Source organism: Podarcis liolepis (assembly GCF_965112155.1).
Source record: "Podarcis liolepis genome assembly, chromosome: 9".
Lineage (NCBI taxonomy): Eukaryota > Metazoa > Chordata > Lepidosauria > Squamata > Lacertidae > Podarcis > Podarcis liolepis.
In genome coordinates, this window is record NC_139564.1 from 43,843,060 (window position 1) to 43,871,026 (window position 27,967).

A 27,967-nucleotide genomic window follows, 5' to 3' on the forward strand; every position below is an offset into this window, starting at 1 on the left:
ACCCTTTTGAGTCCCTTTCCATCTCTACAATTCTATGATTGTACAGGGCCCACCAACCTGATTCAAAGCTGGACAAGGCTATTCATGGCTGCATCTAAACTTTGAAGCATAAAGAAAAGGGGGTTGGAGAGAGACCACACCCCACAACCTCCTAGTTTTCCAAACGGGAGGAGCATAGGAGCCAACTCCTAGGGGTCGTGGTCCCTTTGCCACCCCCAATAAAATACTGTATCTGAAGGGGCCAAGCCCCCTCCCCCGCCAGTTGATGGGCATTGCCATTCAGGTGAGGGGGTGCGCCGCAAGATGAGGGGATTATGCAAGGCGGGGCTTATTTCCCTCCCCAAGCCTGACATTTTATTGAAGTTCGCACCCCTGGGGAGGAGAGAGTCGCCTTCCACTGCGAGCTCCCCTCAGCCTCGCCTTTCCCCTCGCTGCCCCGCTCCCACCCCAGCGCCAGCTGCCGCCGTCGCGAACTGCGCCCGCGCCGCGCCTCCAGGACCGCGCAGGGAGGAGGAGAGCGCGTAGGAGCCATTCCCTTCTCTCCCCGCCACCCCGCACCAAGTCGCGCGCTGACGTCGCGTCACCCCCCGCCCCCAATCCTCCCCCTCCTCCTGTTAGGATAGTCGGGCTAGGACCCCGGAAGTGCCGGCTTGGCGGAATCTGGGGAGAAAGCGTGGACAGCCAAGGCGGCGGCGGCGGCAGGCGCAGGAGCTGCAACCCCGTCTGCACTTCGGTGCGGGGCAGCGCCGGAGGAGGAGGACGACGAGGCGGCGGAGGCGCTGCTGCTGCCGCCGTGGGTGGGGGCGCCGCGCTCGCCTCGCCTGCCTCCCTCTGGGCGACCTGCCGGGGGTGTCCCAGCGCTCGCGGCTGGAATGGTGCTGGCGCCGGCGCGCGGTGCCCGCGTTCCCCGGAGAGAGCAGACCGAGCGGAGGAGCCGCCGCGATGGAGATGCTGCTGCTGCAGCCGTTGGGGTGAGCGGCGCCGGCGGGCGGGCGCGCATGGGGGTCCGGGGGGGGGGAGAGGCGCGTCGCTGGGCTGGGCCACGCGTAATAACGGTGCGAGGGTTACTGGAGAGGGCATCCACCACCACCTCGGCAGAGTGTACTTTGGACCAGGCCTCGGCCCCGCCGCCGGTTGGGGATACCGAAGGTCCGCTTTTTGGAACGAACGGAGTAGTTATTTCGGAGCACGGGCAGAGTTTGTTTCCTGTTCCCCAGAGGCCAGCCCGCAGGCGCCCCAGAGCAAAGGGAGTGGGGTTGGTATAGAAGGGTCGCCTTTGGGGCGATGCTCTCGGGCGTGGAAGGGATGCTCCCTGGTCCCACACCTTTGGGTGCTGGCCGAGTGTCTGGAAACAGAAATGCACTCTGGACGTGCTCAGAAGCACTGCCCGTAGAAACTGTAGAATCTGTAAGTTCCAGGCCAAAACACTTTCTGGAAACCGGACCCTGGCCTTAATGTAAGTATGGGCTTCTTTGAGGTAGCCTGTAGTCTAATTTTGTGGAACACTTCCATTCATTCTAAGTGAAAGGGAGCAGCTTTCAGGCAGGCATTTCTTGCTTGTCTGCCCTTCACACTTACCGGGTCTGTATGTGCTCTTTTTAAATCCTAATGTGGGGTGGGGACAAGCTAGCAAGAGAAGAACCAGTTTATCTTCGTTTGTTCTTTTGTTTGAATTAGTAATAATTTCCTATTGAATAGTAGTGTATTTGGCGCTTGCAATGTGCTGGGTAATGCACAGGAATGATGGTTTCTGCCTGTGAGGGCTGTAGTTTTGTTCTGCACAATCACTTTAATTCTTTAGCTTCAAATAACTATTCTGTCCCCCCTGCCCCTCTGGTTTTTGTTCACTACTTCTAACACCCATGTATTGAAAGCTTAGGAAAATGCACCCTAATATGTTTCAACTGCTGCTTTGAAAGAGGTCCTGATAGCATTGTGAGTTTGCAGTTTAAGTCAGTGCCCCTCACAGTGAGGTGCTAGAAGTGGAGACCTGTTGCCCATAGCTAAAAGACTCAGCAGGCAGGCTAGAGCATCCTCAGAGGCCCTTCTACTGAAGCATGCCCCTGCTGTCAGATGTTAGATGACAGTAAGCAGAGAAAGGGCTTTCTCTGTGATGGTGCCTTTACTCTGGAATGCTCTCACCTGGTGCCTTGTTCGAGCTTTATGTGTCAAAACCTTATTATCCCAGGCTTCAAACAATTACTGACGCTGCTTTCTGAAACTTTGTGATTGTTGCTGTCCTAACATAGAAATATACTGAGTTAGACCATCCGGTCTGGCCAGCTCAGAAATGCATATACACTGATGGGCAACAGTTTTCAGGATTTCGGACCCGACCTGGAGTCTTCATTATTTACTCTACTGACCTCCCTCAAAGAAAAGTTAACTCGAGCCAGAGCCAGCAAGGGTCTGTGGGTGGCTATATTTATTTCCTTGTTTTTATTTTTGGGGGTTGCATATTAATGTTCATTACTGCATTAACTGGATCTTCCTGCTTTGTAAATAGATAATAAAGTAAAATGCCATACAGTGGTGCCTTGCAAGACGAAAATAATTCGTTCTGCAAGTCTTTTCGTTTTGCGGTGTTTTTCATCTTGCGAAGCACGGTCCGTCGCAACTGCGCCTCTTCAAGCGGCTTTAAGAAAAAAGCGCAAGACGTTTTCGTCTTGCGAAGCAAGCCCATAGGGAAACTCGTCTAGCGAAGCAACGCAAAACCGAAAAACCCTTTCGTCTAGCGAGTTTTTCGTCTTGCGAGGCATTCGTCTTGCGGGGCACCACTGTATTTCCCACTTGTCTGCCACTTTCCACGTAGGTTTTTGGCCTAGCCTGAGTTACAGAAGAGTAAGGTTTTTGGGGGTAGTGGAAATCTCAATAACAAGGGGGGGGCAGTTTGGAGAGGAAGGGGAGCTGGGAATGAAGCAGACAAGGCTGCTCATTTGCTCCTGCATGATTTGGAGGGAATGGAGAACACAGGAGAAGAGACGATGGGTTGGATCCAGGTGAAGTTAGTTGCACTTAAGCTGCCTAATTTCAGTGACAACCAAATATGACTAATTTGTTCCGTTCCATCGATTTCAGTAGGACCTCAGTTCAACTTACTACATCTGCATCCTGCTATATGTATGAATAAATAACCAGCCTAAATTGTTCAAGAATTACATATCCAAATAATGGATGTAAATTGCTTCAGGTAATGGTGGGTATCAGCAAAAAAAATTGCCATAGGTTAGAGGGTTGTGTGATCCCCAAAGATTCTAAGAAGAGTTTTGTTAAGGTTCCTCCAAAGTCCTGTTTCTTGAAGCTAGGAAGGTGAGATGTATTGGAACAAGTTTAAGAATCCGCTGAAGCAATTAATCCAAGGGGAAGCGAGCCTGTTGTTTGTCACATTAGATTGAAGAAGCTCTTCTGGGACAGACAGTTTTGTGCATGATGATAGAAAAGGGATGGATGGATGAGGTGCATATTAAGACCAGTGGTTCATCAGGTCCAAGTTTGGAGAGCTGTTGGCTCTCCAGTTGTTGCTGAACTGCAGTGCGCATTGTCCTCGGCCTCTAGGCATGCATGCTAGGTCTGATGGGAGTTGGAGTTCGGCAATACCTGGAGGGCCAAAGGTCCCTCACACCTTATCTAGAATAACACCCTGTTTTCCATAGTGGCCTGCCAGGTGCCTCTTAGTGGGTAGGCTTCTAAGAATGATATTCAAAGATTTCTGAGGTCAGTGGAGCTACAGAAAGACATATTGCTACCCATATACAGTGGTACCTCGGGTTAAGTACTTAATTCGTTCCGGAGGTCCGTACTTAACCTGAAACTGTTCTTAACCTGAAGCACCACTTTAGCTAATGGGGCTTCCTGCTGCTGCCACACCACCGGAGCACGATTTCTGTTCTTTTCCTGAAGCAAAGTTCTTAACCTGAAGCACTAGTTCTGGGTTAGCGGAGTCTGTAACCTGAAGCGTCTGTAACCTGAAGTGTATGTAACCCGAGGTACCACTGTATATATGTGTTGTAAGGAATGTGAAAGCAGATGCACGTGCCGTGTCCCCAGACTAAGAGTTAAGTGTCTGTCTTCTAGTCTAAATGGCAACAGATCCCTTCCGTTTCCTGCACGGCAGACTGAGCATCTTGGCGGGAAGCGGGGAGCATCCCGCTGGCTGTTGTCTTATAATCAACCATGCAAGCAACACTGATAAATGTTAAGTTGTTTATCAGGCTTGATTCTTGGAATAGTGGATGGAATGAGGTAGAGGTGGGTGCCAATTGTATGTTACCACCTCTTTATAATAAGTTATTGGACCGTTTTTTGAGAATAGGATGCAACACAGTGTAATCCCCATGTAATAAAAGATAAGCCCTACTGGAAAGGAGGGGAAAACTGGCAAAGATAATTAGCTGGGGCTCATGTTCTTTGGTGTCTCATAAAGTTTGACTCCTGGCCTTTTGTCATACAAACAGAGCCACTAAGTAGTTAAGAGCAGGGGCACTTCCTTGATTCTTAAAATGGTTTATTGAAGCAGAAGGGGGGGGTCCATATGTACACAAGCTAACTACCTGTAACTTTTCTTTGAGAGTTTCACAGTGATGTGGATTTTCTGGAAACCTTTTCTGTCCTAAATTTTCTGTCCTAAATTAGCTAAGATCTACTTTAGCATGTTGAAGTTATATTCAGTTAGCAAAGCTATTTTTAAAAAATAACCATGTCATTGTTGGTTTTATGTGCTGTTTGAAGTATTTAATTTTCCACTCAGTAGCCAGAATTATTTGAAATGAAGTGCTTTGTTCAGGAAAACAAGGCACACTTCATGTTGTTTACATGCTATATTCAAACATATTAAAAACTTTACGTGGAAATTCGTATTTCGATACTTCTGAAATGTTTTTACTTTAAAATACTTTTAAGACATGACAGCTCAGTAGCATACACTTCGTTTACATTACAGTGGTACCTCTAGTTACGAACTTAATTTGTTCCGGAGGTCCGTTCTTAACATGAAACTGTTCTTAACTAGAGGCGTGCTTTCGCTAATGGGGCCTCTTGTTGCCGCTGCGCCACTGGCACACGATTTCCGTTCTCATCCAAGGGCAAAGTTCTCAACTCGAGGTAACTCTTCCAGGTTGGTGGAGTTTGTAACCTGAAGCGTTTGTAACATGAGGTGTTTGTGACTGGAGGTACCACTGTATTAACTTTTATTGTTGAAAGCTAAATACAGTATATTAATTTGCATTAGAATATAATTTTGGCATGCTTGAAGAACCATATATCAACAAGGGGCAGTGTCACAAGGCATACTAACTAATGTGCGTAGATGTAGATTTAGGTCTCTTAGCAAATTAAGATAGTTGCTGGGACCTTACCCACACTGTGCTAGCATCTTTCATTTGATTTATTAGACTTATTAGTCGCTTGCTGCTCGAAGGTATTCTATGTGCTCGATCTTGTCCTCGATCTTGTCCATTGCACTTCCTTGCAGTTTGTTGAAGAACTGTTGAACTTTCAGAAGTTGAGCTGCACTGGGAGGACCTGTAGCTGGAAGCGCCAGTTGGGCAAGCAGTGGTACTTGCTGGATTGATCCACTGTAAAAGTTCTTAAAGTGGATGGGTTCTCTTCCAGAACTGGCACTAAGCTAAAAGAAGTAATAGAAGAGTAGTCATAGAACTGGAAGGGACCCTGAGGATCATCTGTTATTATTTATTGAATTTATATACTGCCCTATGCTCATAGGTCTCAGGGCAGTTCTAGTCATTGCAATGCAGGAATACGCAGCTGCCCCGTATGGGAATCAAACCTGCAACCTTGGCATTATCAGCACCACACACTAACCAACTGAGCTATCCAGGCAGACAAGCCTCAAAAAGGACAGGAAGAGAAAAGGATATTGAGCAACTGCAAAAATAAAAAATAAAATACCATGCATGTTCCCTTAATGTAACAGACTTGGTGATATATAGAGGCAATTTCCGTAGCATGAGAGACTTTAGGTAACTAGAGGTGCAATGACTAGAAAACAATGTCTTAAAAAAGTTAATAAGAATGATGGTTTGAGCTGATCTATTTTCTTTGAAAGGCCAAGTTTGTCTTCCCCTTGATCTCTTTGGTGCTTGGATACAGACATTTGACGAGAAGGCTCTGCATTCACTGATTGATTGACTCACTTTGTCACAGACATTCACTGTGACCTTTAGGACTGATTTGTTGGAAGGACAATCTGATCCTGATGCATTTGCACGGTACCTAGTGGCTCGAACCTGTGGAATAAGCCCTGTGCTTGCCTCTCTACTCTGACCTTTGGAGCAATTGCTAATATGTGATGACTTGGGTTACAGAGCAGCTCCATTTGAACATAATGAGATATTGTCAGTGGCCATTCTTGCTGCCTTGATTGGCAGGCAGGGGGAAGTCTCCTCGAATGAAGTAGTGTGAGATATCAGGCCCATGTGTCGTCATACTAGCACAGCCCTCCAGATGTTGTGGGACTACAGTTCCCATCAGGCCGAGCCAGCATGGTTAGAGATGATGGAATTGCAATCCAAAACATCGGAAGGCAAGCAGGTTTGGGAAGGACATTGACGTTCATGTTTGGACTATAGTGTGTCATTTGCAGGTGCAGGTAAGTCATGGCACTAGGGCTTTTTTCTAGATTTGGCTAAAGAGCACATCATTTTGGCCTCTTTCCTTGCAATCTGTTAGTACATCTTGAGTAAGTATCCATCAGAGTGACTCCTTTTAACTGGCACTGTTTTGATCTGCTATCAGTAATTTAATCTGATTAAATATCGGGGGTTTTTTGTCTTGGAGCATTTATATGCATGGATCTAAATAGTTCAGAGGTTTGGGTTGTTTGTCCTGAGTGTTGAGGGCCTGGTCAAAGCAAAGTTCTGCACCTGGCTTCCTTTCTTCAGGTGGTGATGATTCGGAAGCTGCAGAAATGTAGGCGGTAAAACCTTTTAGCCCATGTTTGTGACAAACTCTCCAGCAGACAGTTAATGAACCAGCCTTTCTTACTTGCAGATGTACCAAACTGTGCCAGCAGAAACCTCTGGATCTGAAAGATGATAATACTGAAAAGCACTGTCCTGTTACAGTGAACCCTTGGCATATGAAGAACGCTTTCAAAGTTATGAATGAATTAAGAAGGTACTACTTCTTGATATACACATAGTCTGATTGCTTGTCTGGTCATTCACTGAGCTTTGCCATTGATGGGATGTACAGGCTAGCATCATGTCCTAAGATGGGATCGGGAGATTCTCTTCTGCATGCACATCCCCTCAAAAGCAGCTCCCTTAGAAAGTTGGTTTTCTTTTTTGCAAGGCGGGGGGGGGGGATAAGGTGAGTTGCATCTAGATAAACTTTTCCACATGTAGAAGCCTACACTTCTTCATCCATTCATGGTGGTAGTTCTGCATCTTAAATGTGGGTTGCTACAAACTCTGCAAAACTGGTGGGCTGGTTTCAAGCAGTGGGAGCCCACATAACCTTCCCCATAGGAAAGAAAGTTATGAGAACTGTCTTGGGCCGTGAGATAAATCCCATAATTCCTATTAGGATAGTCGCTGTGACAATAAAGTGTAGACGAAAGATGGGACAGAATTGTAAGAAATGGTTTTGTTTTTGAGCCTAGTTGGTGGTGTTGGTGCAGGGGCACTTCGGGGGCATAGTGACAGCATCACCTGTCACTTTTCTACTTGATATTGCCCCTGTCCCCCACTTCGAAAGTATTTTGTTTACTCTTTTTGTGTATAGTTCCCACATCCTTTGTTCAAAGTCTTGTGCACCCATGCCTGGAATGGCACAAGTGTCTCCCCCTTTTTTGGCTCATGGCACCTTGATTTTGTTCGGAAGTAATACAATTAGTTGGTAACTTCTAGCCTGTTTGCATTATGAGACTTCTTCACCCATTATATGCATGGAGAGATCCTCATACAATGACTGGGGCCAGCCCTGGAGTTGGGAATGGTGTTGTCCCCACTTTGGAACTTTGTGCCAGTGTGGATATCTGCAGGGATGAAGTCTGCTCATGAGCAGGTGCTGCTCTTCAGAGCTAGGGCAGGTGACTTGCCTCTCCTTAGTTGTTGCAAGAGGACGCTGTACCACATATAACATGCAAACCTGCTTTGTAAGTCTCAGGGTTTTGTGAATAAGCTTGATTAGGACCTGCCATCTTGCATGGACAAGAGGGTAAACTAGTCTGACATCCACGAATGAGCACAGCTACTCTGTGCACAGACTGCAGTCTACAGTGTGCTGTCTGCTAGGTCTTCTCCCAGCAGAAATAAGGGTCGCTGTATTGTGTTCTGCATACATTTCATTCCTCACAACCAGAAATTCCTTGCCTTCATGTTTTTAAACGAAATGTCCTTGAGTTCATTTGCCTCTTTAAAATTCAGTTTGGAGGGACACCCTTAATGTTCAACTTCTTCCATTTGTAGGCAAATTGAATCTTGGCAAATAGTATGAAACTATCTGTATATTAATAAATTGTTGTTTTGCCTCTCTGAGCTTCACCCATCCTGCAAGTGATTCTGCCATCTGTCTTGCCTCTTCCTGCTTTGAACACACCCCAATAACAAATTTTCCTTCCTTTGAATGGCTTGAATTCAGCTTGTGTTTTGCTATGTTATATTGAAAGTGTTGTTATGTTATTGTTTTGCTGTGTTGTTATGAAATTGTTTTTTGTGTTTTTTTTGTAGTGTATGTTTAAAATGCGTCCCGCTTCTTTGTTGTAAGCTGCTTTGAGCTTGGGGTGTGTGTGTGTATGTGTGTGGAAAAAGTGGCATACAAACAAAATGGATGAATGAGGGATCTAGGGAAAAGGTCCAGGTAGTGAAACCACGCATGGTCCTAATTCAGTGACTAGAACATTGGGTCAATATTTTTGAGTTTGAGGTTCATTGTGTGATGTTGGACAGGCAGCTGTCTTTTGCCCTTGGTTCTCCATCTGTAAAATCGGAATACCAATGAAGTTAATAGTTCTTAATAAGATGAAGGTGTGATTAGTGGAGAGCTGCAGATGTGATGCAATAAAAATAAGCCGAGAGAGGCATGTTAATAGTGGCATCATCACTACCAAGAGGAGCGGTAAGCTTCTGGACTTTGGCTGCACTCTCCTCATTTTGTTTTTTAAAATGCAGGGGGGTGGGGACTGATATTGGTGGGGTTTGAAAACTCCCTGTTCCCAATTGGCAACTTTCATAAACGTGGGTAATGGTTATACTTTTTGAAATGCACCTGGAAATTAAATATATCTTAAAAGCTTATTGGGGAGAGTATATAATATTAGCAGCTTCGTAGCAGGTGCTGTTTGGGAATTCTAAGAAACCAAAAAAATTAATGCAGTTTTTAAATTAGAAGTTAAAACCAGTGCAGTTTTAAAAAGCCTTCCATCTTAATTCAGAATGGCATATGATTGTATCCAAACATAGATAAAAATGTGCTCCTTGATCTTAGGCACCATCATACAGAATTTGGTTATGATATCTCAAGAGGGGTCTGAATACAGAGCACACAAGCAGCTTTCCAAAACAGACAGTAGATGTTTGCTTTCTTCCAGATTCTGCATTGTTCACAACTCATCCTCTTCTTTTCTCGTTTTCTACATAGTCAAAACTTGTTGTGTGATGTGACAATAGTAGCTGAAGACATGGAAATTGCAGCTCATAGAGTTGTGTTAGCAGCTTGCAGCCCATACTTCCATGCCATGTTTACAGGTACTGTACTACTTTGTTTCTTACTTCTTGAAACTATAGCATAGCTAAATGAGTATACAAGGTCAAAACACTGCAGCGGAAATGGAATTGGGAGGGGTTGGGGGGGTGAGAGAGTTTTGAGACATCAGTTGCAATATTTGAAAATGTCAAGCTATTAACAGGCATGGAGGACTTAATGACTTTGCCGTCTTATTGCTGGAGTTCATGTTTTAGTATTCTTTGCATAACTCTAAGTGACAGCTGGACTGTATATCTTGCCGTAAATTATATGCCAGCTGGGGTTTTTCTCCTTTTCTCTCTCTCTCCTTGCACTGCTTATGATGTGTGTTTAAGGCTGAAATGTTAGTGGGTTTTCAGGACACAAGAATGGTTGCATTTGTCTTTGGGGTTGATGTGCAGATGGCATTCCAGCTGTTGTGCTCTGAATTCCAAACCAGCAAGACCAGTGGCCAGGAATGATGGGAACTGTAGCCCAACCTCATACAGAGGGCCACAGATTCACAGTCTCTTATTTAGATGACTTCAGTGTTGTTTAGGCTAAATATTCAGTCAGTCATCAGGAAAGTATTAGTATTGAAGCTCTGACTAAGCCTCCTTTCCCTTTATACTACACTTTCTTATGTTAGGAATTCTTATTTTCAGACCAAGTCAATAACTACCTGCATTATTTTGATTCAGGTGTCTTCTTAAAAGATAGATGAAAGAAAAATATGGAGTTCTCATACAAGTTAGAAATTATTCTGTCAGCTTAAATGCTTTTGTTCGATGTGTGTAATCAAATACTAGGTAGTCCATTGTTATGACTGGCTGTGGCTGTGTCTGAACACATTCCCTGATGGCTCTTGTCTCCCCTTACACGCCATTTTTATTTAGAAAATTATGATCCATCTTTGGGTCTTCAGAGGGGCCACCATGGTGGCTTTCAGTTGTAATACAAGTAAAAAATGTATGTGCAATGGGATAATTAACAATGGCAGCAAGAGAACAGCAAAAAAAAAAACCCCTCAGTTTAAAAATTCACCTCTGTCTGTCCCATCTTCCATTGCAATTGGGTTATGTGCTCTGGCTTCACAGGCAGGAGTTTTAGCATCTCTGTTGCCTATGTATGTGTAGAGTCTGGGAGTTTTTTGTTCCACTCAGAAAACATATTCCAAAAGGACCAAACTATTGACTATCCAGCTAGAATTCTAGTTCGGAGACTATTTCCTTCCTATCTCATCTGTCTTGTTTTGTAATTCTATCCCATACTGCAGGGGTAGCCAATGTGGTATACACCAGATGTTGTTCAACTCCAGTTCCCATTAGCCTATGCCAGCAGGCAGAGCTGATGGGAGCTGGAGTCTAGCAACACCATGTTGGCTACACCTGCCAGGCACAATGGGCTGTATCCAACTAAGTATGATTAATGTTGGGTACAGCCCAATTACATTGGGGCTGTACTACAGGTTACAGTAGGCTTTTTCCTGCTGTTGAGCAGAAGCAGTCAATCATTATCTTTATTGTGGTCACAGGCCAGAGCAGAAGCAGTTAAATATACCTTGGACAAACTTCATTGCTATTAGAGGCACTGGCTTTTTCTGGTCTTGGAGTCTTGTTCTGAATCCTCTTCTCTTGCAAATATTTGTGCTGGCACTGCAGATGGTCTTCATGACCAGCCTTTCAGCCTCCACAAGCTGACACCATATTTCCCTATTTTCTGGCTAGAGGTGAAATTGTTTTGAGAGACAGTGAATCAAATGCTGCTGCGAATAATCCTCCTTGTGGGCTGCTAGAATTTTCTAAGGCAGTTTCTACTGGTATCATTTAAATATATTGAAAGCTGATTGTATCAAGCCGTTATTCCAGTTCGTATGAGTGCTTTGGTGCCCTTTCTGCATAGTTGTCATGTGCTGAGTTTTATGAACCCATGAAGTTTTTAGCCCTGAAATTACAAATAGATAGAGACATTTTAGACTGGCATCCAAGGTTTTCACAGTTTTGTGCAGATCATAGCAGGAAGCGTAGCTAAACCTGATAGTTGCTCCATAAATTCAAAATATTTTTCCAGCACTTTGTGGTTTTTATTGGGGATGAGGGGGTGTCTTCCAAAAAGAGACACACTGATCTATATAGCTTCGTTCTGGAGAATAAGCTTTTCCTTTCTCTTCTCTTAGAGGAAAGTTTTTGTGCTGAGGAAGCCACCTGGAACTGCAACATGTTGATGCCAGTTGCCAGTATCTGATTAAATTAACAGAGCTATACAACCATGTATTATAGGTGAAATGAGCGAGAGTCAGGCAAAGAGAGTTCGAATAAAGGAAGTTGATGGATGGACCCTTAAGATGCTCATTGAATATGTTTACACTGCTGAAATTCAGCTTACAGAGGAAAATGTACAGGTGAGTAGGAGGATACTGTCAACTCATCCTTTAATGGTATGCATAATGACACAAAAAGTAAGGCACTCCCCCACCCCTATGAGGGTAATGACATTTATTTTTAGCATCTTAGTCATAAGAAGGATGTGTGCTTTTTAATAGCATTTATGTGATCTTATAGCACTTCTTTTTCTTGTTCAAAATAACTGATACAGAACTTGCACTTTAAAGTCACCTGCTGTTTTACAGTCCTCAACAAGCCGTTTAGTAATTGTAGATCAAATATAATGGCCAGCCTTGGAAGCAGTTGAGAAAGCAGTGGCTTGAAAGGGTAATGCTAAATACAGTGGTGCCCCGCAAGACGAAATTAATTCGTTCCGCAATTTTTGTCGTCTAGCGAATTTTTCGTCTTGCGAAGCACGAAATCCCATAGGAATGCATTGAAAATCAATTAATGCGTTCCTATGGTCAAAAAAAGTCCAAACAAAGCCAAAATTGGTACAACAACAGTTTATTAACTGCTCTTTAAAGTCACACATACTGTAAAGAGCAGTTCAAAAATTTAAGGGAAAATAAATTAACTTTATAAACAAAACATGTCTTTGTTTTTAGTCAAAGAAAAAAAAGTCGCGAGACGTTTTCGTCTTGCGAAGCAAGCCCATAGGGGAAATTCGTCTTGCGAGGCAAATCGCGAACGGAAAAACCTTTCGTCTAGCGAGTTTTTTGCCTTGCGAGGCATTCGTCTTGCGGGGCACCACTGTACTCTGCATTTGGGTATACATCTTTGCTGATGCATGTCAGAAGCTCAGGTGTAGCAAAAAGGGGCAAAGTATGAATATGGATGTCAAATATACATATTGGGATCTATCATATTTAAATTGCCATGCATTCATTGCACTTGTTGCTGAAGTGGCCAGCAACCGCTAAATAAATAGCAAATATTTGTTCTGCATTCTGGAGAAGGTCAAAAACACACACAGAGGAACAGGTTTACTAGTTGTCCAGGTTGTTAACTAAATAGGCATAATCAGCCAACTTTCTAAATGAACTCAGTTGTGGTTGTGGTTACGGTTGTTGTTGTTTTATTGATATAGATTGTTATATAACAACAATTACAAAACAAAAACAAGACTCAATTTCCCCCAGCTTCCCCCTTCCAGGACGGATCAGTCTGTTTAATTTAAAGTCCAGTCCGTGCCATTCTTCAGGATTATCAGTAAAGCATTTTATTAAAGGAGGCCATATTTCAGCAAAATCATCTACATAATTTGTATCATTCAGTGCATGTCATCTCTTTGTTAATTTATCTGATGCAGCAGTCAACTATACGTTGTTTCCAATGAGAAATACACAGATGTTCCAGTCTCTTCCAATTCTGTGCCACTACTGGGCATGCTGCTACTAAAAGAAAATTAATTGGTTCTTTATAACAGAGGTCAGATTGCCCTTCTTTAGAAATGATTAATCCAAACTTGGGGTACATTCCGTATGTTGACCTGTAATACAGCTTTTTTCCAGTAAATACCCTCTGCTGAGGGTCAGGGAACAGGTACGTGTGTGTGTGTGTGTGTGTGTGTGTGTGTGTGTGTGTGTTATGCAGCCTGCTTTGTGCCTCCTAAGCTAGCCTGCTATCTGACTGCAGTAGAAGATACTGTCCCTTCACCAGTCGTGAAATAAGATTCAGCCACCAGTCTGGTCAGCTTCTGTATCTGGAATAGAGAGGGGGGTCTATCCCCTTGGGCTGCAAAATGTCTTCGGCCAGCCTGGTTCCTGGCAAAACTTACTGACCTGAAATCTGATTTCCTTAGTTCAGCAGATAATGATGAGACTTAAAATGTCACAATAGCATTGCCTAATTGTAGCAACAATGTACTTAAGACCCTAGTGCAGTCTTAAACAGAATAATATCCCCCATTTGGGTTGGTACTGCCACATCCTTACTTGCTGCAGAACTTCTATGAGCTATGACTGCTGCAATAGCCATCCCTACAGATTAGAAAAAATGATTGTTCGCTTACCAGAAATCAGATACCCATCTCTTTAGTGATTTGAGGGATTTAGGTTTCACTTTGTGAGCTCTGGTTTCTTACCTTACTAATCTTTCAGTGTACAGTGTTAAGCGTTTACAGTACTCGGGCTCTGCTGAGGTGGTAAATGTCATTGCTTGAACTATTAGGGCAAACTGTGGCATGTAAGAGTAGCAGAGATCTTGGTGCAGCAACATCAACCATTATTTATGGACACGCTTCATTCAGCTTTATATACTGTTTCTGATTCCAGCCTACATGCTGCAATAATAAGCCGTCCAATGTACTGTTATTACATTTCCTGAGTCTCCATCTGGATTGCAGTATCTAACACAGTATTAATGATGGCAGCTGGTGTAGTCAACCTTTAACTCAAGCTTGTTTCCAAATCTGCCTAAAGATTCTTCTGCCGGGAAGGCCTCTGTGCATGTTTTTCGGTTAGAGTTGTGATGTGGCGCTTTGAGAATAATGTAGGATCATAGAATTGTAGAGTTGGAAGGAATCCCGAGGGTCATCTAGTTCAACTGGCCAGTTGCACTGAAAGGAGGGAAGGTGTAGGTCTCGTTTTTAACCGCAGAAGGGGTGCATGACTTGTCTTCCTGTAGCCCTCAAGTGCTTACAAACCACTTCCTTTTAGCTAAGCTTTGATGCTGGAAGTCTGTTTGGGAAAGGGAAAAGTGCTTGTTAAGAGCTGCAGGGAAGTGAATATTGGGTGCAGCGAGAGTACAGCGCCTCTCACTTGTGCTCCTCTTTTTCTGTTAAATTTGATTGCCACTCCCTATGTGAATAGGGGAGAGTCACATGTAAAGCATGCAGAACTGCCAGCATCATATTAATATGGCCCTGAGTGTTGACACAGCTGTTTTTGCATATATAATATACACATGCGCACACACACACACACACATACACACACACGGTCAGCAAAAGAATGACTTCTGTTATATAGCCATCATTTGGTATTCTGTTGCACTTACAAGATGCTTCTTCATTTTCACATATTTGAAGTACTTTGGCCCCCACAAAATGTCTTTCCGAAGTCATTGGGATTGGTACCTAATGCATTGATTACATGGAGATCCCCCATCGCCAAAGCTCTTTTATACGCAGTTCCTTTTACTTATATTTGTACTCACAGCCTGTCTTCCACAAAAGAGTAGATAAGTCTCCAAGGGATTTGCAGTCTCTGCAAAGAGTGATGAAAATTGGGGGGGGGGGGCTATTTCCCCTGAATTAGGAAGGGTAATTAAAACCTTATATTTTATTCATTTATGAAACTCTTCATTCATATCCATCTACAGCTAAAAGTAATTGTTTACTTGATTATGTTAATGGAGATAAAATGTGTGGGTTTCCATGTTTAGGACTGAGCCAGTACAGCAGAGCTGTTTTGACCCACCCAAGATAAGGTGGAAAGCTCCTTACCTGGCATTTCATCCTGACAGGTGTTGGTTGTCTTGTTTTTCATTGTGGACTTTGGAATCAAGCAGTGCCTTTGTTTTTCAGGACGGCTGAGCTCTGGGTAAGCCCTACAGGCAACTCACATTGGGTGTCTCCATGGAATTTAGTAAAATTTTAGTGTAAGGAGGCTACACTGTGTATACTTCAAAGTGTGTTCTGTTAGACACTAGGCTGGACTTTGATGATAGAGAAGAGGTATAGCTGCAATTATGGAAACTAGAATCCAAATTGAGGGTCTCTGCAACTGATTCCAGAAGCATTAGATTTGGCAGCCTTTATGGGCATCAATTTATGCTCCTTCGCTTCAGATGTTCATGTATATGCCACATTCCCCTTGTTTGCAACCTGAACAAGCAGGCTACACGGTGGCTGTTCTCCTTCTTGATGGTAGAGAATTATATACAATTCTCTAAAAAAAAACCCCAAACAGCTGCTGTGCATTCCTGCGGTATGCAAATGCTGTGTGTAATGCCCTCCATCTTGTATATAAATGGCGTGTGTAATACTAGTGATCTAATGATCTCGTCCTTTGCAATTTGAGTCCTATTTCCTGTTAGGTATGACTTGCCAGTATCTTTCAACTCATTATCTGGTACAGCATGTAGCATTTCTGACAAACTGTTTGGCCAAATGTTCACTAAACGCAAGAAAATGTCTCAAGCTGTTGCATAGTCAACACTTTCAACGGCAGCAATTAAGGATTTTTAACACCTAATAGCTTGCTGGCTTAAAAAAATTCCTTAATTGTTGGGATGGGTTTGACCGGTTTGACATAGAATTAAACTACTGTGAGTAATATCACACTATTTTGACTGAGACCAGCTTTACCCCCCACCCCCGAAAGTGATCTTCCTCATAAAATTTGTAGCTTCTTTACTAGGCCTAGTCAGGTTCAGTTTAATCGGTAGCTGCTTTGAGGTGTTAGGACTGTTGAACTGTTGTGGTGTTAGGCGTAATGGGAAAGTCTAAATGGGAGGCAGGTTGAGGAGAAGGGAGATCTGATAAGACAGGATCTACTTTTGAGATCATAGAAGAGTTTATAGCATGTATTTATGGGTGTGTTTGAACTATAATATAGGTTTAAAAAGGTAAAGGACCCGTGGAAGGTTAAATCCAGTCAAGGGCAACTATGGGGTGTGGTGCTCAACTCGCTTTTCAGTTCAAGGGAGCCGGTGTTTGTCCACAGACAGCTTTCTGGGTCATGTGGCCAGCATGACTAAACCACTACTGGCACAATGGGACACTGTGGCGAGTGCCATAGTGCACGGAAATGCCATTTACCTTCCCTCCACAGTGGTACCTATTTATCCACTGGCATGCTTTTGAACTGCTAGGTTGGAAGAAGCTGGGACAGAGCAAAAGGAGCTCATCCCGTCGCGCGGATTCGAACCACTAAACATCTGATTAGCAAACCCAAGAGGCTCAGTGGTTTAGATCACAGCGCCACCTGCTCCCTTTGAATTATAATATACCATTAATTCAGTGTGACTTACAGGTAATAATAATACTTGCAATCCCATTCATTCATTCATTCATTTAATTTCTTCTTATACTTACTGGGGTGGATCTAGATTTGCTCTTAAGTTTGTTCATTTGAGTGGAACTACACACCAACTAACTCAGTTTGGATTCAGTCTGTTGTTGTTGTTGTTGTTTATTAGGGATTTTCTCCCCACCCATCCGATAAAATTCCAAGCTCATTAAAACATACTGGGTTGCATCCAGTGTTGCACCTTCAGGATTCCAATGGGGTAACAGGACTTCCTTTTCCTCTCTGTTCTTCCCTTCCTTCCCCTCCCCCCATAAATTGCTCTGGAGCTGATTTTGAGGTTGCTCAGGGAGCTGGAGGGACGGAAGAGGAAGTCTGTTGAACATATGGAATTCCCATGCACCAGCAGAGCTGCAACATTGGATGCAGTCTAATGTGTTAAAAGCAGGAAAATCAATAGCAGCAAGAAGCAGCAAGAAGGCTCTTCACATGGTACCAAAACAAATTTGGAGTAGGTGCTGGGAAGGGAATCCCACAACTGATGCACCACAATTGAGAAGGACCATTCTCTGGTAAAGAGGGGACATCTGAAGATTTCAGTACAGTGGTACCCCGCAAGACGAATGCCTCGCAAGACGGAAAACCCGCTAGACTAAAGGGTTTTCCGTTTTTGAGCTGCTTCGCAAGACGATTTTCCCTATGGGCTTGCTTTGCAAGACGAAAACGTCTTGTGAGTGTTCCGATTTTTTTCCGCTCCCCCCTTTTTCTAAGCCGCTAAGCCGCTAATAGCCTTTTAGCTGCTAATCCGCTAAGCCTTTAATAGCCGCTAAACCGCTAATAGCGCTAAGCCGCTAATAGGGTTGCTTCGCAAGACGAAAAAACCGCTAGACGAAGAGACTCGCGGAACGGATTAATTTCGTCTTGCAAGGCACCACTGTATTCAGACCGTCAAAGAGCAAATGCAAGGAACGGGCTACGCTTTCTCAAATGTAACTCCCATTGACTTCACTGGACCTTTACTCTTGAAGTGAATAAATGTGTTTAGGCTTGCAGCCTAAACCTTGACAGCTAAGTCAGTGCCTTGCACTTTGCTATGCAGTTTCTAGTTCTAGATTATTACTTCGTGTTATCCCAAATTCTTGGAGCTGTGGCAGATATTAAGAGTGAGGCTGTGGGAGATTGGGAGGCAGTTGCCAGAGGTACACAGTCATCCTATTCAAGTGTTCAGTCTCCTTATAAGACTGAGGAAACGTGAGGAAAAGCAGGATGTGCTGTCACGTCCCGCACCCCCTCTGGCGTGTCATTGCTACCCAGGTTATAATCCTTCATGCATTTGAGGGGGAAGATCTGATGTGAGGAGCTGCCTCTTATTCTTGGAGGCTCCCTGTGTGATGATTTAGAAGGTGGCTTCCCACTTCAGACCTTTTCCCTCAAACTTGTGGAGGGCTTTAAACTGTACCCCCGCTTCTCTCATCTTTTCCTTACTTGTGAGGAGATTGAACACCTGAATAGGGCCTGTATATGAAATATAAATGTCTAATAAGTCTGACGTTTCCTCTGCACAAGCTATTTTGAGGTAATATCTACAATGGGAAGTGTAATTTTACAAAATAATTTACAGTAGGGAGACAGCTGTGTGTGTGTGCCTTGTGAGTGGACTTAAGAAAGCCTGTGTGATTGCCTGTAGAAAGACACAAATCTGTCTTAAAAGCTACTAAAAACACTCTAAGGAATGTTGAATATTGTTTAAAGTATTTTTTAATACTTTTCAGGGCATGCTGCCTTTGCAAGGCATCTTACAAGACACATGAAACACAATTACAAAGCCACACACAGATTCAAAGCAGCAGCAGCTAAAAAAATTCTTTACCAAGTGCGGTATAGCACAATTTTATTTATTTTTTTTAATAATATTTTTATTGATTTCCACAAAAACAACAAAATCATTACATTAAAGAGAAAAACATAAAACATTTATAACAACTGTATACACAATCAATATTAAATCCACATTGTGGGATTACTTGAATCCCTCGACTTCCCTCTACTCCTTGCCTTGGTTCCTTTGTATTATCTTCATTCATGCATGTCAATAAAATCTTTATCTCTAATTACCTCCAAATTTAAACATTATCTATCACATTACAAGTGTTTTTTTTTTAAATTCTGCTAATGTATTAACTTGCATGGTATAGCACAATTCAGCCAAGCACAGGCTTAAAGAAATGCATCTTTTGAAGATTTTTAAAGGCTATTGGGAATGAAGCTCCAAAAATATGAGGCCTCACTGGGAGAAAGTGCACCTCTCATATCCACTTGCCTAACAACTCTCACTGATAGGTCAGGGAGCAGGAGAGCCTGAGGGGCCTGGGGAGGGAGTTGCTGGGTAACATATATATATTCCTGTACCCGTGAAAATCTACGAAAGCACATATATATATACACACACACACATATATACACACACACACACAAACATATACATACATATATATATATATATATATTTGTTGTTGTTGTTGTTTAGTCGTTTAGTCGTGTCCGACTCTTTGTGACCCCATGGACCAGAGCACGCCAGGCACTTCTGTCTTCCACTGCCTCCCTCAGTTTGGTCAAACTCATGCTGGTAGCTTCAAGAACACTATCCAACCATCTCGTCCTCTGTCATCCCCTTCTCCTTGTGCCCTCAATCTTTCCCAACATCAGGGTCTTTTCCAGGGAGGTGGCCAAAATACAGCTTCACGATCTGTCCTTCCAGTGAGCACTCAAGGCTGATTTCCTTAAGAATGGATAGGTTTGATCTTCTTGCAGTCCATGGGACTCTCAAGAGTCTCCTCCAGCACCATAATTCAAAAGCGTCATATATATATATATATATATATATATATCCCGCCCATCTGACTGGGCAGCTCCCAACAAAATGTTAAAAATACAATAAAGCATCAAATATTAAAAACTTCCCTAAACAAGATCCAAAGGTTCCAGTTACAGATAGGTAGCCGTGTTGGTCTGCCATAGTCAAAACAAAAAAATTCCTTCCAGTAGCACCTTAAAGACCAACTAAGTTAGTTCTTGGTATGAGCTTTCGTGTGCAAGCACACTTCTTCAGATACACAGAAGAATACGGATTACACAGTGTGTATCTGAAGAAGTGTGCTTGCACATGAAAGCTCATACCAAGAACTAACTTAGTTGGTCTTTAAGGTGCTACTGGAAGGAATTTTTTTGTTAAGATCCAAAGGGTAGTCTTTTAAGAGCTCCCATGTGTATAAATGGCAAATTCTGCCTTGAAAACTACACCTAGGTGGGGTTCGATCCTTTCCTGGTTCGTGCTTATGTATTTTTTTTCTGGCACAGTTCACTTTTTATGCATATGGTGCCAGAGAACAGCATAAAACATGGAACAGAACTGAGTGTAAATATTTGTTTGGAGGGTGAGTGTGCTGGGCAGCTGGGAACATTTTAGACAAGGCCACTGCTTGGTCTGTAAACAGTGCTTGGACTTCAAGCAGAGCTATAAAAAAAGTTGATCGCTTTAAAAAGGCCTTGTTTCAGGAAGCATGTGGCTTGTAAATGATTTTTAGGAACGACATGCTACATCTGAAATGAATGAGGGCTAATAGCTTTCTTGGGTGAAATGTAAAGTGTTAGCATTAGCTTTGTGCTACAGATGTCAAAATTTATTTTTAGCCCTCTGCACTGCCACCCACCCACCACTACAGCTGTTTATCTTGACTCATGCTTTTCTTGAAAGACAAGCAGTGCAAACGCAAAGGATCTCTGCTTGAGGCATTTCTGCAGTTCTCTGCTGGTTCAGTGAGCCCTTGGGAACCCGGAAGCATCCTCTGTGTAGGGCAGATGAATTAAGTGCAGTAAAGTAAAGTCAGTGGTGTCTGTCCTCTTGAATGTGTTCCAGTTGAAGCTAGCATTCCGTGGCTTCTGTATTTAAAAGTGAATACCGTATACAACTGCTAACAGCAAATGCAGTGTTTACAAAGAAGCCCATTTTGTGAGCTTACTTAGATTTCATTGAGTCAATCAAATAAAGGCGTTGGGAATACAGAATTGGATAGTGCTTTGGAATGAAGCTGATCAATGTCAACCTCTTAAACACTAACCTTTTTTTTTTTTTAATGCCAGCCCTGTTGTGCTAATATGATTAAGTCCTACAGTGAGCAGTAGGAGAAGAATGAATAAACCTTTGAAAATAGAAGGAACGTTGTCCCATCGTAGTTCATGCGACAAAAGGGGCAACTGCATTTCTACAGTGACCCAATCCTTGGCAACTCATCTGGATTCAAAGGCCAGTGAGTCGGAATGATAAAAAATGAATAGAAATATCAGCCATAACTGATCTAGAATACAGGGTTTTTAAAACTTTCTAACAGCAAGCATCACAATCAACACTAGTACCGTAAATTTAAGGTGGTGACTTTAAAATGCAGACCTCTGTTGGTCATACAGTGGTGCCTCGCAAGACGAAAATAATCCGTTCCGCGAGTCTCTTCCTCTAGCGGTTTTTTCGTCTTGCGAAGCAACCCTATTAGCGGATTAGCGCTATTAGCGGTTTAGCGGCTATTAAAGGCTTAGCGGCTTAGCGGCTAAAAGGCTATTAGCGGCTTAGAAAAGGGGGGGAGCGAAAAAAAACGCAAGACTCACAAGACATTTTCGTCTTGCGAAGCAAGCCCATAGGGAAATTCGTCTTGCGAAGCGCATCGAAAAACGGAAAACCCTTTCGTCTAGCAGGTTTTTCATCTTGCAAGGCATTCGTCTTGCGGGGCACCACTGTATTCTCTACCATTCTAATGTTTCTCCTAATACGTGTGCCGTAAGTTTTTCTTTTTGTTGTTGTTGGCAATGTGTGCATGAATTTGGTTTTGGTTATTGTAGGTACTTCTCCCGGCAGCTAGTTTGTTGCAGTTGCAGGATGTAAAGAAGAGCTGCTGTGATTTTCTGGAAACCCAGCTTCATCCTGTGAACTGTTTAGGCTTTCGCGCTTTTGCTGACATGCATGCATGCACAGATCTTCTGAACAAGGCCAACACTTATGCAGGCAAGTGCAACACCAATTCTAAAAAAACAGACTTGGCTGGATTGTGGTTTTGTTTCTAACGCTGTCTAATGTGGCAGCCTTTTAACATTACTCGCACAAGAGGGAATTTGAGCTACAATGTTGGGGAGTGTGAAAGTCTTAGAACTGACTGCCTTGACTTTTTGCACATGCAAGAAAAAAAATCACGAAGCAGCTAGGAAACGAGTGGATTTTAAAACCAGCAATTAAAACCACATTAAAATTTTAGGCACCAGTATAAAAAAAATGAGTCTATGCAGCCGAAGCCTTCTAGGGCTTTCTAGCCTTATCCAGAAAAATTCTTCCAGATGCTCTGTAGCCAAGCCCCAATGCTATAGGGAACCTTTTTGGCTCCATTAGCCCCTATCTCCTTATCATGCTAGGCTTTGCAGGTCAAGTTTGACCTCACAGTCGTTTTGACACAAGGTGCTTTGAAGACCCAAAGTTGGGAGTACAAAGTGCCTTGCAAGGAACTGTTAAAACAAGTGTCCATCCCCCCTCCTTTTTAGCAACTCTCTTCCTGACAATAGGGGTGTGTGGTAAATGCATAACCTCAACCATCATTCATTAGATGATGTCCCAAGTCATTCTAGCTGATGGGTAGGTGAATGAGGCTTGGGAGGGACATGGCCTTGCAGGGCAATTTGGATACCCTAGCAGGGTAAGATTGGCCCATGGGTGAGAGGGTCCCCACCATAGCCTAGGGTGAGGAGCAGTCTCAGTGGGCTTCTTCCTGTGACCTATATAGCCTGTGCACACTTGCATGCAGCAGTATCTTGGGTAAAGGGCTGGAAGCTGGGGAAAGGTCTCTCTTACTGCAACTCTGCTCCTCAGCATTTTACCCAAACAGTTGTTCTAGCATTTGGGGGCAGCAGATCAATGGCAGAGCTGAAGTTTGAGGATGTGAGAGAAGATCCCTTGTATTTAGTCAAGTCAGGTTCTAAGGCAGTGCAAATGAGTAGTTGAGCTCTGAACTGCTTGACGGGCTCTGCTACTTGTTTGGATCCGAGGCAGTGGCTTGCCTGAACTGCTGACACAAGGTAGCGAGGAGGGAAAGATCTCCTTTTCCTTTAGGGCTCTCCAGCTCTCTGGGTTCCCCTCCTTCCTGTAGGTAACCCCCAAGAAACCATAGGAAAGCTGTCTAGGTCCGCTTAGAACATTCAGACAAGACTGGAGGCATAGCTGAGAATTAGCGAACGTGCTTTGTACCCATGAACATCTCAAATTCAATTCCTGGCTGCTGCCAATGATTATAGACCAGGGTTGGAGAACACATGGCTCTCCAGATGTTGCTAGGCTACAGTTGCCACAATCCCTGCTCATTATTGGTAGAGGATGAAGCCCATGTATATCTGAATGGCCGCAGGTGCTTCCCCATCTTGGTCTTTGGGGAAGGCTTCTCCCTCCATCTCAACAGCACACATTTTTCTTTTCCTCCGCTCAGCTGTAGGGCTTATATAATTTATATAATTTCAGAACATATTATTCAAAATAATTCATTTATCTGTTCCTCTTTCGTGACAAAAGGAGGTGCCTCAAAGAGTTAACAAGATTTCCTAGGCAACGAACTACATTCTAAACAGACGGCTGATCATAACAATGCTGCTTCAGATTCCTTATTTTTCCTATTTTTCTCGTTTCTGAGAACCTGAGTGTGAGAGAGCATAGATGTTACGAAAGGGGCAACTTGCCAATCACCTAGGCTGAATTGCTGCAGAATCTGTTGAGAACGCGGCTACTGTGTTTGAATAGCACATTAATCAGATTGGGTCCCTTTAAACTGTTGAATTACCATGTGGCAAGTGGGGCCTTCAACGTAAGGTTGGCAGTGTGGAGTGCTCCTGTTTAGTATGTCATTCAGCCAGCCAGGATCCCCTTCCAGGTATTCTATTCCCCTTCCATCTGGTTTCCTTCTCAGGGTTCAGTGGCAGCAAGGCCAAGGAAAAGGGCCTGTCACCACCACCTACTGGCAATACTGCAATCACATTTCAGTTGCAGCCTTTCGTAGAACCTCATAGTCTTCACAAACTGTCCCAACACCAAACCCCAGAGAGTCTTACCCTGGAGGGCAGCCCCCACAGGTAGATTTACAGCATCCAAATCATGAAGCCTACAAAAGAGAGGCCTCCAGTCTTCTGTATACCACAAACCACCCCAAAGAAGAGTTTAGATTTGATATCCCACTTTATCACTACCCGAAGGAGTCTCAAAGCAGCTAACATTCTCCTTTCCCTTCCCCCCCACAACAAACACTCTGTGAGGTGAGTGGGGCTGAGAGACTTCAGAGAAGTGTGACTGGCCCAAGGTCACCCAGCAGCTGCATGTGGAGGAGCGGAGACGCGAACCCGGTTCCCCAGATTACGAGTCTACTGCTCTTAACCACTACACCACACTGGCTCTCAAAGAACTTGATCAGCCATTTCCTCCACCTCCCAACATTCTGTCTCATTCCTCTCAGCCTTGATCAAGCCACCCCGGAGGTGCACAATGCCCTGTTATACTAACTTGCCTCTGCCGCCCTTTCAACTTAAAAAAAATAAGCAAAAATCCTCCAATGATGGACAGAAGGAAAATACCTCCCCTATCCAAAGAGCCCAACTCCTGCTGCCCTACCTTGGCCATTCAGGGGCCAGAGTCCATTTAAATCAACTTTTTATTTATGAACAAGGCAAAAGTCTTCCTCCCCAAACAGTCAGCATTCTTTGTCCACTGAACATACTCGGTGCTCATTGGGCTGTTTCTGCCCTTTGGGTATTTTTACCAGAACTTCTGTACGTCTGCAAAGCTCAGGGCTCTGCCAGGCCTGCTTCCTCCCCTCTGGTGTGTGCCATTACAGCTACAGCTCTATCCACCCATTCACCTGAATATCAAATAATATTATCCCAAATGCTGTAAGAATACTGTGGTGAGTTATTGTCTTAGGATGCTTCATATATGTGCATTTATTATATATGAGCTATGTGCTTTCCTCATTTTGCAGTCGTGTGCCCCAGCAAGTAGTCACTGCAGTGGAAACCACTTGCTTCTATAGAGTCGGTACCTCTTAACTTGCATCGCACAGGTGTGTGCGTGTGCATTCAAAGATATTTTTCCCCTCTCTAAACAGAGCAGCACTTTACTGAAGTTGTACTTTGTGAGGAATTTCTGAACCTCGATGTAGAACAGGTGTGCAGCTTAATATCCAGTGACAAACTTACAATAGCGTCCGAGGAAAAGGTAAGGTCCCTTTCTCCCAGTTTGAAAGCTGCTTTTAAGAATCTTAAGGTCTAATCAGATACGATGGAACCTTCATTCATGTGCCGCATCTACAACAACCTATCTCACAGGGTTATTGTGAGGGTGAAATGGGGGGGGGGGGGAGAGAACCATGTACACCACCTTGAGATCTTTGAAAGATAAAGGTGGTATATAAATTTTAATAATAGTAATAATACATTTTATTGGATAAGAAGTCTTCAGATGATGATAACTGGAAAACACCTGCCCCTGGAAAGACATTTACGTGGGCATTAGGTGAACCTCCCAGGAGTGCAGGAACTACAAAAGCAAGTTGCTATAATAGAAAATGGCGTTTCCTTCACCACAGGTGGTAGCTGCACCCAGAGAAGGGTTTCCTAAAATGAGGGTGGGAAGGGGGAAAACCCAAAAACCTAGTTCCTGGGCTGTTTCATATGGAAGCAGACAAGCCTTCAGGTAACAAGGTCCAAAGTTGAGTAGGTAGGGCTTCAAATTATATGCTTATGTGCCAGCACTTTGGAAATGGACCAGTAGCAGGTTTGGGGCCATCTTGAAAGGTTGCCCTATGCGCAATGCATTATAGTTAGCCAAATTCAAGGCTTTCCTTGAAGTACAGCTAAAGCATCCTACCTAAAAATGAGTATTATACAGTGATAGCACAGATATTGGAATACACATAGGCCTACAAAGCAAGATCATATGATACTGAATGTGGGCCGAGATGTAGGTTAAGTAGAGCATGTGCTGAGTTTCGGCATATGGAGAAGCTGTTCTGATTGTTTTGTTTTTGCCACATGCCCATGTCCTGTGTGGGTTTCTTCCCTCGGTGAGGGCTGACACGCTACTGCAGCATCACTGTCCAACTCTCTGAGTCTTGGCAGTGGCGCAGTGCTTGCAGCCCACATCTCGGCCTGCTTTTAGAGCTGCATGACTCTTATCCTTTAATTAAATCCTCAGCAGATCTTTTGGTACCCTAGCTGCAAACTGAACTGAACTTCTATTAAGCATCCTCATAGACTGCAGATATATTTAGCACAGTATGGGAATTTTATAGATAATCCTTCTAACTCAAGTGGGTAAGCGCTGACAAGATTTGTAACCGGAGACCACTAAAAAACAACAACACCAAGTTGTTGGCATCCTTGGGGGAATTCTCTTCTTCCGCACACATGCCCTATGCCCACCCCCCGAACAACTCGCAGGGAGAGCAGAGGATTAATCATTTCACCTGACAAGGAGAAATGCCTGTGCCGGTGAAAGGATCAGCTTAGCACGATGCTGAATTCCACTCCGGCGGCTTGTGAAAACACAAACATTTTAATCGAAAAGCTGAACCTCAGTAAGGGCTGGATCCAGACACATCAAAGAAGCGTTTCAGTGAAACGCGTTGTAAACTTTATATGAGAAATCGGGTTGGCAAAAACGGAACTCCAAAGCGCCGTCAGGTGTCACAGTGTTATAATGCATATACAGTGGTACCTCAGGTTGCAAACACTTCGGGTTACAGACTCTGCTAACCCGGAAGTAGTACCTTGGGTTAAGAACTTTACCTCAGGATGAGGACAGAAATCGTGCGGCGGCAGCGGGAGGCCCCATTAGTGAAAGCGCACCTCAGGTTAAGAATGGTTTCAGGTTAAGAAGGGACCTCTGGAACGAATTAAGTTCGTAACCAGAGGTACCACTGTACAACGCATACGAAGCGCTTTTTCTTTGCCAATGTAGCTGTGTCCAAGGACTGAGGATCCTCAGTAGTCACAGTATTCCTTTAGGGAGGTGAGAATATACTCCATCCACCTGATGGCTGATGAGAAGCTGAAGGTGATTGGGGAAGAGACGACAGAAGAGAGCAGCCATTTTCAAAAGGAGCAAGATGCTTGGGGTGAGAGAGGGAAGCAGCTTGGGCTTGGTACCCCTTTTTAACCATTTAGAGAGTGAGAAGGCTACTGACATCTTTAAAAGGATAGGACCTGCTGAGGATAACTCACAGAGTATGGGCGGGAGCTGTGGCTCCTTTCCTGTGCTACTGACCCCTGATGGAAGGGTCTCTGTTTTCCATTCTCAATTACAGCACTCGCAGAGAAGGGCTTCTTAAGAGAGAATAATATGTGACTCTGCCCTGTTGCCCCACCCCCCCAAAAATGTTCAAAACTCATAGTGTGTCCTTTTGTTACGCAAGGTGTTTGAAGCGGTGATCGCATGGGTCAACCACGACAAAGATGTGCGACAAGAGCTCATGGCACGCCTGATGGAACATGTCCGCCTGCCATTGCTCTCCCGAGAGTATTTGGTTCAGGTAAGTAAAAAGTAAGCATTTAATGTGCACGCCCTCTCTCTTATTCTGTACAACCTTAAGCGTACAGACTTAGCCATAAGAACAGAATATTTACCATTAAGGAGACAGAATCGCTTAACTACAGGTAGCACTTCTTGTAAGGTTCTACCAATCTGCTCAACGTTCTGATCTTGGTAGTTACAACCGGGTCTTTTTTTTTATCTTGTTTGTGTCGTGCTTTTTGGCGAGTGTGTAACTTTTGAAAATATTTAATAGTGGAAAGGGTAAGGCTCCGTTAATTTGGAGGAATCACTTCATCAACCTAACAAGCAAAAAAAAAAAAAAC

General features: G+C 43.7%; 1 protein-coding gene across 4 annotated transcripts in view; it reads left to right on the forward strand.

Annotated features, from left to right (window-relative positions):
- The first annotated feature begins 626 nt into the window (after positions 1-626).
- Positions 627-27,967, forward strand: part of KLHL2 (kelch like family member 2) — a 37,935-nt gene continuing 10,594 nt past the window's right edge. The window contains exons 1-8 of one of the 4 annotated variants that reach the window (XM_083520291.1): positions 2,255-2,411; positions 6,638-6,697; positions 7,009-7,134; positions 9,601-9,707; positions 11,964-12,085; positions 21,932-22,094; positions 25,219-25,328; positions 27,526-27,642. In XM_083520291.1, the coding sequence (XP_083376417.1) occupies positions 7,097-7,134; positions 9,601-9,707; positions 11,964-12,085; positions 21,932-22,094; positions 25,219-25,328; positions 27,526-27,642 (657 nt within the window). In that variant the 5' untranslated portion in view covers positions 2,255-2,411; positions 6,638-6,697; positions 7,009-7,096. Of the gene's footprint in view, positions 972-2,254; positions 2,412-6,637; positions 6,698-7,008; positions 7,135-9,600; positions 9,708-11,860; positions 12,086-21,931; positions 22,095-25,218; positions 25,329-27,525; positions 27,643-27,967 lie in introns of those variants that run through there. The other 3 variants (XM_083520290.1, XM_083520289.1, XM_083520292.1) reach the window with 3 other exon arrangements.